The following is a 13,281-nucleotide window of genomic DNA, read 5'->3' as shown; positions in this document are numbered from 1 at the left end:
CCCCACATACACAGTATAAACCACCAGTGATAAAACAATTATAGTCCCAAACTAAACTTAAAGCCGGCAGAGATAAACCCTACGTTGCAGGCCTGTCTTGCTCCAGTATAAATCCAAACGATCTCCAAACCGGAAGTTCTTCACTCAACGAGCAAAAATAAATAAATAAACTCAGTACCTTGTGAAACGTGCAATTCCCACCAGATTAATCCAGGCAACAGGTTGTCTTCAGCTCCTTCAAAAGCACTCCGCTCTGAACGCAGTAGCCAAAGATGAGGAAGGTCCGTGATCTCCACGTGCTCCACAAGCTACTTGTTTTTAGCTTCCCACGTTGCCAGAGGTACTCAGAGTGACTATCTGGTGTCTGTCTGTCGCTATCCAGTCCGGTAACGATCCTCTGCAGCTTGTTTAAGTTCCACAACTTTAGGAAACGGCAGTCTACAGTAGTCCTTGTTAGCTAATGGCTGTGTTAGCCTCACTTTAACTCAATGCGTGCACAGCCGCAGTAAACACACAGTCCAGCAGACTCACGCTGAAACTTTACATGTTATGTCACTAGCTTACCGACACTGTGACTTATCTTTCCGAAAAGTCAAAACACACTTATTACTAGTACATAAAAACAAGCTAACTGCTCGGGATAGTCCGTGTAACTCACGCACCACCATCTCTTCTCGCGCTCTCTCTTCCCTCTTTTTTTTCTTCTTCCCCACGCTGTGTTACCTTCACAGACCATATCCCCGTAGGAAATTACAGTTCTCACAAGCAATTCACAATAAAAGAAAGATAACTTATTTTAAACAATGCAAACATGTTTTTACCCATTTGACATGAACTTTGATCTTTTTAATATACAAGAAAATTGAACAAATGAATTTTACTCTTTGATATTTATATTCTTAGACTTTACTTATCTTTTACTATTTATGCATCCTTTAACCCGGGTTACACCTGGATGAGTGAACGAGCAGAAACGTGAACGAAGACGAGCTGAAGTAACCCCGCTGCCGGGCTTTGTACGCCCACCGTCAACCCAGACAACCTCCTGCTGCTCCCTCCGTCATCCCACCTCAGCACAGTGGAATTATCGGAACTTTAAACAGAATTTTCCAGAAGACAAAGCGTGTTTGAGAGTCCGTGGGGAAGGAATGTTTGATGATGGCTTCTGTGAAGCTGCTAGGTGCGTTTTCAAAGAGATGTCAAAGTAAAAGACTTAATGATGTCGGTGTAGTCGAGCAGCGGCTGCATCATCTCTTTCTGGGTTAGGGTTAGAGGCTTCATCCCAGACCTCATCCCAGGATAACAAACCAGGAGCAGGAGATCCTCACTAGTTCTACCAGCTAGTAAAGGTAGCCCTAACCCTAACCAGAACACGATGAGGTCAGCGACAGGAAGTGGTAAAAATAAACTCTGATAAAAACAACAACAGAGAATCTTTATGAATGTTGTTTATTTATTTATTTATCCTCCTAAACACACAAACACACCCTTTCAAAATAAAAGAACCCTGATCCTGGTGCCTAACCAGGTCCAGTCAGTAACAGAACAGCTGCTGGGGTCCGGCTGCCGTCAGAGACCGGAACCGTGGGGTCTAACGCGTCACCAGCAGCTGCCGGAGCGGGACTCGACACGTAGACCATGTTTGTGTAAATTAAAGGTGACACCCGTCAAATTCACACGTTCCAGCCTGAAGAACACAGGAGCGCTGATGACGAAGGGCCGGCGGCATCATCACAGCAGAGCGTGACGCCGCTTCTCCCTGCGGCGATGCATCACAGCTGAGACGAGAAGAAGCTGCTTCACAGCTCCGACGGCCCGTGTGAGTGTGTGTGAGTCAGTATCGGCCCTGCACACCCAGCTCGCTCTCCGCACAACGCTCAATCTGCTCGTGGACCTGTCGGACCTCCTGCTGGGTCAAAGTTCGCTCCATGTGGCGGTAGATGATGCAATAGCACTGACTCCGCCTTCCGGTCCTGAAAACACACACACACACACACACACACACACACACACACACACACACACACACACACACACACACACACACACACACACACACACAGTCAGATCCTAGTTCTGGTGAGTCTCAGAGGCCACCCCCCTCCCTAGGACCAGGGGAACGTTCTCCACATCCAACAGCTTCTCCAGTAGAACACGGACGGCCTCCAGGAGCAGAAGTGTGGAGCGAGGAGCTGCCTGTATGGCAAGCTGTTAGGTCATATGAGAGGTGCTCCAGCAACTGATGGTGTCTGGGTGGAACGACGAACACAGAGAAACAAAGAAGCAGCAGCAGCACCCACGTTCCCATGATGCACCACACAGGCCTCCACCCTTCCTGCGTGGAACTGGAACACGTCTGGTTTTCACTGACGACATGAAGGACGCTAGCGCGTCACGCTGTAGCGGCTGGATGGAAAAACACATAAACTGCTTCCACGTTCAGGGAGGCGGTGGGAATTAGCTTCTCAGACGTTGTTCGTGTAACCGGGTTAGGGTCAGTGGCATCCATGAGCTAGCTGTAGCCGTTCTACGTGAAGTCTCTCGTTCAGCCTCTGATTGGCTCGCTTCCTCCCGGTTCTGCTTCACATCTTTTATTCATCGCTGTCACGACGCCTCTCCCGTCTCATCCTTCATCTTTAGATTTTCTCCTGCTGTAGCTGATGACGTGACTCACAACAGCTTAAAACACAATCCTATACACACCTCTCTCTCTCCACTCACTCTCTAGGTAGCTCGCCCTTTGCCTCTGACGCTAATGAATAATTGAACATTAGAACATTTGGAGAAAATGTCAGAGAGCGAGTCAGAGTAAAGAAATGAAGACAAAAACACAATTACACATCGTATTTATGCACACACACACACACACGCACGCACGCACGCACATACACACACACACACACACGCACACGCACATACACACACACACGCACACACACACACACACGCACGCACGCACATACACACACGCACATACACACACACACACACACACACGCACGCACGCACATACACACACACACACACACACGCACACGCACATACACACACACACGCACACGCACACACACACACACACACGCACATACACACACGCACACGCACATACACACACACACGCACACGCACACACACACACACACGCACACGCACATACACACACACACACGCACACACACGCACACGCACATACACACACACACGCACGCACACACACACGCACACACACACACACACGCACACGCACACGCACACACACACACACGCACACGCACATACACACACACACACACGCACATACACATACACACACACACACACACGCACACGCACATACACACACACACACACACGCACATACACACACACACGCACACACACACATACACGCACACGCGGGCAGAGAGAGGGTTAATATGGCAAGCCACATTAACATTTAATCAGCAATTAGACAGCTCTGTAATTCCTATTCTGGTATTAACTGTATTCTTATTGGTCACAACTGCAAATGAAGACAAAAACAGCTGTTCAGTTATAAACGTAAAAGTAGTGTCAGTTACTTTTCCAGGTAACTAATTACTTTTACAGTGTAGAAACGTACTCAATTATTTTCAGGAAAAAATAATATGTAACTATAACTACTTACTTTAACGTAAGATGATTATAGTTAAAATAGTAACACTTATAATTAGTTAGATTTATCACTAGTTATAGTTAGTTGTGATTATAGTTGAGGTTTAAATAGCAACATGCCAGTTTATAGGTTAGAGGTGGGTCAGACTATTGCTATTATATAAAAGGACTGAAAAAATTACCCATCCATCCATTTTCATCCGTTTATCCGGAGTCGGGTCGTGGGGGCAGCAGCCTAAGGCGAGAGGCCCAGACTTCCCTCTCCCCAGCCACTTGAGCCAGCTCCTCCGGGGGAATCCTAAGGCGTTCCCTGGCCAGGTGGGAGACATAGTCCCTCCACCGTCTCCTGGGTCTACCTTTAGGTCTCCTCCCGGTTGGACGTGCCCAGAAAACCTCACCAGGGAGGCATCCAGGAGGCATCCTGACCAGATGCCCGAGCCACCTCAACTGGCTCCTCTCGATGTAGAGGAGCAGCAAATCTACTCCGAGCCCCTCCTGGATGACCGAGCTTCTCACCCTATCTCTAAGGGAGAGCCCAGCCACTCTTCGGAGAAAACACATTTCGGCCGCTTGTATCCATGATCTCGTTCTTTCGGTCACTACCCAAAGCTCATGACCATAGGTGAGGGTAGGAATGTAGATCGACCGGTAAATCGAGAGCTTCACCTTCTGACTCAGCTCTCTCTTCACCACGACAGACCGGTACAACGCCCGCATCACTGCAGATGCAGCACCAATCCACCTATCGATCTCACGCTCTAGTTTTCCCTCACTCGTGAACAAGACCCCGAGATACTTAAACTCCTCCGTATCAGGGGGCCTGGTACCCCATACTTCCGGAGTACCCCCCACAGGGCCCCCGAGGGACGCGGTCAAACGCCTTCTCCAAATCCACAAAACACATGTAGACTGGTTGGGCAAATTCCCACGCACCCTCCAGGACCCCCCTAAGGGTATAGAGCTGGTCCAGTGTTCCACGTCCAGGACCAGAACCACATTGCTCCTCCTGACCCTGAGGTTCAACAATCCGACGGACCCTCCTCTCCAGAACCCCTGAATAGACCTTACCAGGAAGGCTCGGAGTGTGATCCCCCTGTAGTTGGAACACACCCTGCGGTCCCCCTTTTTAAATAAGGGGACCACCACCCCCGTCTGAAAGTCCAGTGGGACTGCCAACGATGTCCACGTGAGATTGCAGAGCCGCGTCAGCCAACACAGCCCCACAACATCCAGAGCCTTAAGGAACTCTGGGCGGATCTCATCCACCCCTGGAGCCTTGCCACAGAGGAGCTTTTTAACCACCTCAGTGACCTCAGCACCAGAGATTTGAGAGGCCAACCCAAAGTCCCCAGACTCTGCTTCCTGACTGGAAGACGTGTCGGTGGGATTGAGGAGGTCTTCGAAGTATTCTGCCCACCGATCCACAACGTCCTGAGTAGAGGTCAGCAGCACACCGTCCCCACTACAGATAGTGTTGATAGCGCACTGCTTTCCCCCCTGAGGCGCCGGATGGTGGACCAGAATTTCCTCGAAGCCGTACGGAAGTCTTGCTCCATGGTCTCTCTGAACTCCTCCCATGCCCAGGTTTTTGCCTCGGCGACCATCCGAGCCGCGCTCCGCTTGGACTGCCGGTACCCGTCAGCTGCCTCTGGAGCCCCACAGGCCAAAAAGACCTGATAGGACTCTTTCTTCAGCTTGACAGCATCCCTAACCGCCGGTGTCCACCAGCAGGTTTGGGGGTTGCCACCGCAACAGGCACCGACGATCCTGCGACCACAGCTCCAGTCGGCCGCCTCAACAATGGAGGCATGGAACAGGGTCCATTCAGACTCAATGTCCCCCGCCTCCCCCGGAACATTTTGGAAGTTCTGTCAGAGGTGGGAATTGAAGCTCCTTCTGACAGGAGACTCTGCCAAACGTTCCCAGCAGACCCTCGCGAATAAGTCACATCAAACTTAAATTTATCATCTGCTATTGTAGAATAAAACAGATTCTGTAGGAAAAGATGATTATTAGTACTAATTAAGGCTCAAAAACTGAGATAGTTCCAAGAGGAACGACTTAAGAGTGAAGCAGATGTTCAATAACAGCACGCTTTAATGACAGGAAGAGACCGGAGCTTCGTCACGGTCAGAGGAGGAGGAGAGGCTGAAGGCATCACAGACAAAACAGTTCGACTTCAGCAGATGGAGGAAGAGATGTAGAGATGAAGGGATGAAGGGATGAAGGGATGGGGAGGATAAACTCTAGAGGAGTGCAGTATTTGATGGCGATAAGTGGATGCTGATGGACGAGCGTGAAAGAGGAGATCCGGTTTTACTTCAGATGGAGAGAAAAGGAGGATCAATAGCGGCAGGGAGCTCCCCACTGCTGCCAATGACCTTGAAAGCACCACGATGCCTTCAGAGTCAGGAAAACCATGAGATCTGATCTGGTTAAAACCCCAGAGGAGGGAGGAGGTGTACGGTGGTAAACAGCACACTCCCCTCTGAAGTCCAAACTGATCTGAGAGCAGCTTCTGGGAAATCTGCCTAAGTTTACTTTGATCATTCAGCAGCAAACAATTAACTAGTCAGCAGAGTGTAAATGATCACCTGCAACTAACCCTAACCCACTGGCAACTCCGGCAGAAATAAACATATTCGTCGGTAGATATTAGACAGTAATACGGGCTTAAGAGCAACTGAGAAAAACTCTGAGCTATTGACTACCCCCCGCCCCCCCACATCAATCCTCTTTCCTACCAAGATCACAAAAGTTCAGTCAATATTCTGCCTCTTGCCTCCATCTTTCTACGGACAGATGCTGAACAAATAGCTCAACCTAATTCCTCCTTCAAAGAGCTCCTATCCATCTCCCCTGATTCCTCCATCCATTCCAGCACGGCCCGGAGCTCAGCACTAATCCATCAGTATTCTGTTAGCCGGCGAGCGTGAACTGGAGGCTCTCGTTAACCTCACCTCTTACATCTGTTCTAACTGGGATGGACGGTCAGACGGAGGTGATGGAGGAGATCAGAGGGCAGGAAGGAAGGAGGAGGAGCCTTCAGCCGCCGGAAGACAAGCAAAACAATGTTTAATATACTACACCACGCATAGTAGTACTACACCACGCATAGTAGTACTACACCACACATAGTAGTATTACACCACACATAGTAGTATTACACCACACATACTAGTACTACACCACACATAGTAGTATTACACCACACATAGTAGTATTACACCACACATACTAGTACTACACCACACATAGTAGTATTACACCACACATAGTAGTATTACACGGTGTAATACTACTATGTGTGGTGTAGCACTAGTATGTGTGGTGTAATACTACTTATGTGGTGTAATTTACACTAGTAGTACTACACCACACATAATAGTACTACAACATGCATAGTAGTACTACACCACACATAGTAGTACTACACCACATACTAGTACTACACCACATACTAGTAGTACTACACCACACATAATAGTACTACAACACACATAGTAGTGCTACACCACATATAGTAGTACTACAACACACATAGTTTTGTATGTTTTGTATGTATTGTATTTTGCTGTTTTTAATTGTTTTATTGGGTTCCTATATATTCTTTGTTTTATGTTTTTAGTTTAGTCTTGTGTAGCACCTTGGTGACATGATACATGTCTGTAAGGTGCTTTTATAAATAAAGGTGGTGATGATGATGATAGTAGTACTACACCACACATAGTAGTACTATAACATGCATAGTAGTACTACAACATGCATAGTAGTACTACAACACCCATAGTAGCACTACACCATGCATAGTAGTACTACACCACCTATTGTAGTACTACAACACGCATACTAGTACTACAACACGCATAGTAGCACTACACCATGCATAGTAGTACTACACCACACATGCTAGTACTGCAACACACATACTAGTAGTACACCAAACACACACACACACACACACACACACACACACACACACACACACACACACACACACACACACACACACACACACACACGCACGCACACACACACACACAGTACTACACTACACATACTAGTACTACACCACCTATTATAGTATTACAACACACATACTAGTACTACAACACGCATAGCAGTATTACACCACACATAGTACTACACCACACATAGTAGTATTACACCACATATAGTACTACACCACACATAGTAGTATTACACCACATAATAGTACTACACCACACATAATAGTACTACAACATGCCTAGTAGTACTACAACACACATAGTAGTACTACACCACGTATAGTAGTACTACACCACACAGTTTTGTATGTTTTGTATGTATTGTATTTTGCTGTTTTTGTTTTATTGGGTTCCTATATATTCTTTGTTTTTATGTTTTTAGTTTAGTCTTGTGTAGCACCTTGGTGACATGATACATGTCTGTAAGGTGCTTTTATAAATAAAGGTGGTGATGATGATGATAGTAGTACTACACCACACATAGTAGTACTATAACATGCATAGTAGTACTACAACATGCATAGTAGTACTACAACACCCATAGTAGCACTACACCATGCATAGTAGTACTACACCACCTATTGTAGTACTACAACACGCATACTAGTACTACAACACGCATAGTAGCACTACACCACATACTAGTACTACACCACATACTAGTAGTACTACACCACACATAATAGTACTACAACATGCATAGTAGTACTACAACACACATAGTAGTACTACACCACATACTAGTAGTACTACACCACACATAATATTACTACAACATGCATAGTAGTACTACACCACGCATAGTAGCACTACACCACATACTAGTACTACACCACATACTAGTAGTACTACACCACACATAATAGTACTACAACATGCATAGTAGTACTACAACACGCATAGTAGCACTACACCACATACTAGTACTACACCACATACTAGTAGTACTACACCACACATAATAGTACTACAACATGCATAGTAGTACTACAACACGCATAGTAGCACTACACCACATACTAGTAGTACTACACCACACATAATAGTACTACAACATGCATAGTAGTACTACACCACGCATAGTAGTACTACACCACATACTAGTACTACACCACATACTAGTAGTACTACACCACACATAATAGTACTACAACATGCATAGTAGTACTACAACACACATAGTAGTACTACACCACATACTAGTACTACACCACATACTAGTAGTACTACACTACACCACACATAATAGTACTACAACACACATAGTAGTACTACAACACACATAGTGGTACTACACCACATACTAGTACTACACCACATACTAGTAGTACTACACCAAACATAATAGTACTACAACACACATAGTAGTACTACACCACGTATAGTAGTACTACAACACACATAGTTTTGTATGTTTTGTATGTATTGTATTTTGCTGTTTTTAATTGTTTTATTGGGTTCCTATATATTCTTTGTTTTATGTTTTTAGTTTAGTCTTGTGTAGCACCTTGGTGACATGATACATGTCTGTAAGGTGCTTTTATAAATAAAGGTGGTGATGATGATGATAGTAGTACTACACCACACATAGTAGTACTATAACATGCATAGTAGTACTACAACATGCATAGTAGTACTACAACACCCATAGTAGCACTACACCATGCATAGTAGTACTACACCACCTATTGTAGTACTACAACACGCATACTAGTACTACAACACGCATAGTAGCACTACACCAAGCATAGTAGTACTACACCACACATGCTAGTACTGCAACACACATACCAGTAGTACACCAAACACACACACACACACACACACACACACACACACACACACAGTACTACACTACACATACTAGTACTACACCACCTATTATAGTATTACAACACACATACTAGTACTACAACACGCATAGTAGCACTACACCATGCATAATAGTACTACACCACACATGCTAGTACTGCAACACACATACTAGTAGTACACCAAACACACACACACACGCACGCACACACACACACACACGCGCGCGCGCGCACGCACGCACACACACACGCGCGCGCGCGCACGCACGCACACACACAGTGATTTCTTTCACTGGAGGATGTTTGGATCTTAACTCTGTTAAAACTTTCTCACAAGGATGGGATTGGTTCTCTGAAATGGGTCAATATCTAAGGGGCGGAGCCTAAACCTTATAATGGTCCTGAGTATCAGGAATAATATAAACTTTTTGTTCTGTTTCTATCTAAATAAAAAAATAAAACTAGTGGAACATTCTTCCTCCGCATTGATCATGCTTACAGCAGAGATCCTGTTATTCAGCCCAGCTTCACTCTAAGGCCCAGACCATGACCTCTGACTCCACCATGGAGGACGTGCAGAGTCTGGCCTTCAGGGAGTGACTCGGGCTCTGCTTCCGTTCGGCGGCACCAGATTGTGGGCAGAATCCTGGTGAATTTTCCAGACCACAGCCAGATCTCCTGCACAGCTGGCTAACTGCTGCAGAGCTGCTCTGACTAATTCATGCATATGTATTAATAGATCACAGGCAGCTCACGCCGGGCCGCCGAGCCGAGAGGAGAGGAGAGGAGAGTGTCGTCAGTCTGCTCCACGAAGAGCCAGCCGCTCCGCCTCAGTCTGCTGGATCAGTGTGATTCTGTTAAGTTTCATTTATTTATTCATTTTCCACATGACGTTCCCGTCAGAAGGAATCCTCCTTCAAATAACAGCTTTATTCCCATGACCTCAGCAGAGCCTCACCATCTACGTAAAACACCAGCGTTACAGACTCAGGATTTCTGATAATTCCTCAGTTATCCTGATGATTCCTGCTATCCTGATGATTCCTCAGTTATCCTGATAATTCCTCAGTTATCCTGACGATTCCTCAGTTATCCTGATGGTTCCTGCTATCCTGATGATTCCTGTTATCCTGATGATTCCTCAGTTATCCTGATAATTCCTCAGTTATCCTGATGATTCCTGCTATCCTGATGATTCCTCAGTTATCCTGATAATTCCTCAGTTATCCTGATGGTTCCTCAGTTATCCTGATGGTTCCTGCTATCCTGATGATTCCTGTTATCCTGATGATTCCTCAGTTATCCTGATGGTTCCTGCTATCTTGATGATTCCTCAGGGGCGATGGTGGCACAGGAGTTAAGTGCTCGCCCCGTAATCGGAAGGTTGCTGGTTCGAGTCCCTCTCAGTCTGTTGCTGTCGTTGTGTCCTTGGGCAAGACACTTAACCCACGTTGCCTGCTGGTGGTGGTCGGAGGGACCGGTGGCGCCAGTGCTCGGCAGCCTCGCCTCTGTCAGTGCGCCCCAGGGCAGCTGTGGCTACATTGTAGCTCATCCCCACCAGTGTGTGAATGTGTGTGTGAATGGGTGAATGACTGAACCCTTGGGGGGTTCCAGGACTCTAGAAGGCGCGATATCCCCATTTCACTCTTGGTTCTGGACCAACCATCTTCCATCAAACATGTGGAATACTGACCCAGTTTCCGCTGTGGTTCTAAAACGACCCACATGTAGCCCCGACTAATTAGTCTGGGAAAGTTAGTGGTTCTGTAGGTTTGGACCAGTTCTGTATACGGAGAACCCGTCCAGAAAGACAAAGACTTACGACAGAGTTAGAAATGTAAAGGACCCCCCCCCCCCCAGCAGGAGCAATCGTGTCTGTCGGTGGAGCCAGACAGCCCCCCCAACCCGATCACCTGATCGGAGTCTGGGTCCCAGAAGAACCCGTCTGAACTCATTAAGGATTCATCAGGCTGCAGCCTAACAGGTCTACCGGGACCAGCAGAGAGACTGTTTCATCTTCCTGCTCCATCCCAGAATCTCCTTTAATCCGGCCGACATTCCAAACCATCAGAAAACTTCTGGGCCTGAACTAATCTGAACAAGAGTATTGATCAGAGGACGGGCTTGGGATTAAAGATCAGATGCAGCGTTTAACGTTCTCCTGGCTTCAAACTTCTACGTTTTTATGGTTCAGAAAGCTAAACTCAGCCTCTGGCTGAAGCGTTTGTATTTAATACGACAAGAACCGGAATCTACCGGCCTTCATGGGACGATGGTGGCGCTGGAGTTCAGTGCTCGCCCCGCCAGTCTGTGGCTGTCGTTGTGTCCTTGGGCAAGACACTTAGCCCACCTCGCCTGCTGGTGCTGGTCAGAAGGACCGGTGGTGTCAGTGTGCCCCAGGGCAGCTGTCGCTACAGTGTAGCTCATCATCACCAGGGCTCCAGAGGAGCTCCCTCTGTAAACACCGAGAGCCACCTCAGCTGACTCCAGTAGTACCAGCAAGAACCATTCCTGTGTTCTGATGTCGAGAGGGTAACTAAACTCCCAACACAGTTACTGCTTTATTCCCTAATGTCCGGTGTTTTTCCCAAATCCCTGGAAACGTGGGTCAGGGTTATCCCTTCTAAAGAAAAGGAAACTGGTTTCCTTAGTGATGAATAGTTATTATTACGACCCATCTCTAACCTCCCTTCATTGGGGAAATGATTGAAAGTGCAGTTTTGATCCAGATGAACAGATTTTTGGAGACAAACGACCTGCTGGATGGTTTCCAGTCAGGCTTCAGACACCGCCGCCGCAGCGGGACCGCACTGACTAACACACAGACACCCTATAAAAACATAAATATATAACAAAACTGTCTTAAAATAGAAGCAAATAAACCATAGATAATAATTAGCTAAAAGCTAAGCTAACAAGGCGAGTCTTAAGCCTGCTCAGGTCATACACAACATCAGAGTTGGGCCTCGGACAATAAAGTTTGCTGAATGAAATGTTGTCCAACAAATTATTGACGATAAACAATATGATTGTCAACATTATCGAGACCCAAATAAGTTAAGTAATGTTAATATTATATCATAATAGTGCAAGGACACCCTTTAAAATGCAACAATAACCTTTATTTAACATTGGGATGTCCAGAACCAGAACCTCTAAATAAAGAAATAAAACAAACAAATAAAATAAAATAAAATCAAAAAGGATTCTCACTCTCACAATAAAATAGACCCTCTCTCTCTGAACAATACACACATCGGCTTCTCCAGGTTCAGCCACACCCGCACTGCAGCAATGATAATACTGACCTGTGTTAGCATAGCGCAACCTCCCAAAGCGCTCCACAGCGCAGTCATTCACTCACACATGATAATAACACAGCTGGACATTTATATCGAGGCTGGAAAAATTAATGACTTCATCTTCATCTATTGTATGATTAACTGATCATCGTCCCAGCCCTAACCCTCTATCACCTAGCGACTGGTCCCCTAAACTCACTCTGTCAGTGTTTGCATGTGTGCGTGTGTGTGTGTGCGTGTGTGTGTGTGTGTGTGCGTGTGTGTGTGTGTGTGTGTGTCGCCTACTGTCCATCTGCTACAACACCAGGAAACATGATGAGTGTTTATCGTGACTCACAAATGCACTCAGTTGCCTCCTCCTCCTCCTCCTTCATCACTCCTTTTAAAGAGCTGACCATGTGACCGTTATCACGACGGGGTTCAGCAGAACACTTCACAGCTGATCTGGGGTCAGGTTCTGGCTCTTTGGGACAACAAACTGATCATGGAGTAAAAAGAGGAAACCTTCTTAGGCCTGATGCG

General features: G+C 46.3%; 1 protein-coding gene across 1 annotated transcript in view; it reads right to left on the bottom strand.

Moving 5' to 3' along the window:
* Positions 1-1,433: 1,433 nt before the first annotated feature.
* fars2 (phenylalanyl-tRNA synthetase 2, mitochondrial) overlaps positions 1,434-13,281 on the bottom strand; it is a 101,106-nt gene continuing 89,258 nt past the window's right edge. Inside the window, exon 11 of the mRNA XM_070553519.1 lies at positions 1,434-1,973. Coding sequence (XP_070409620.1) covers positions 1,835-1,973 — 139 coding nt within the window. The 3' untranslated portion in view covers positions 1,434-1,834. The remainder of the gene's footprint in view (positions 1,974-13,281) is intronic.

This window comes from Nothobranchius furzeri, chromosome 7 (assembly GCF_043380555.1).
Source record: "Nothobranchius furzeri strain GRZ-AD chromosome 7, NfurGRZ-RIMD1, whole genome shotgun sequence".
NCBI lineage: Eukaryota > Metazoa > Chordata > Actinopteri > Cyprinodontiformes > Nothobranchiidae > Nothobranchius > Nothobranchius furzeri.
The sequence above is the reverse complement of the archived record's forward strand: the minus strand, read 5'-3'. Positions and strand labels throughout refer to the sequence as shown.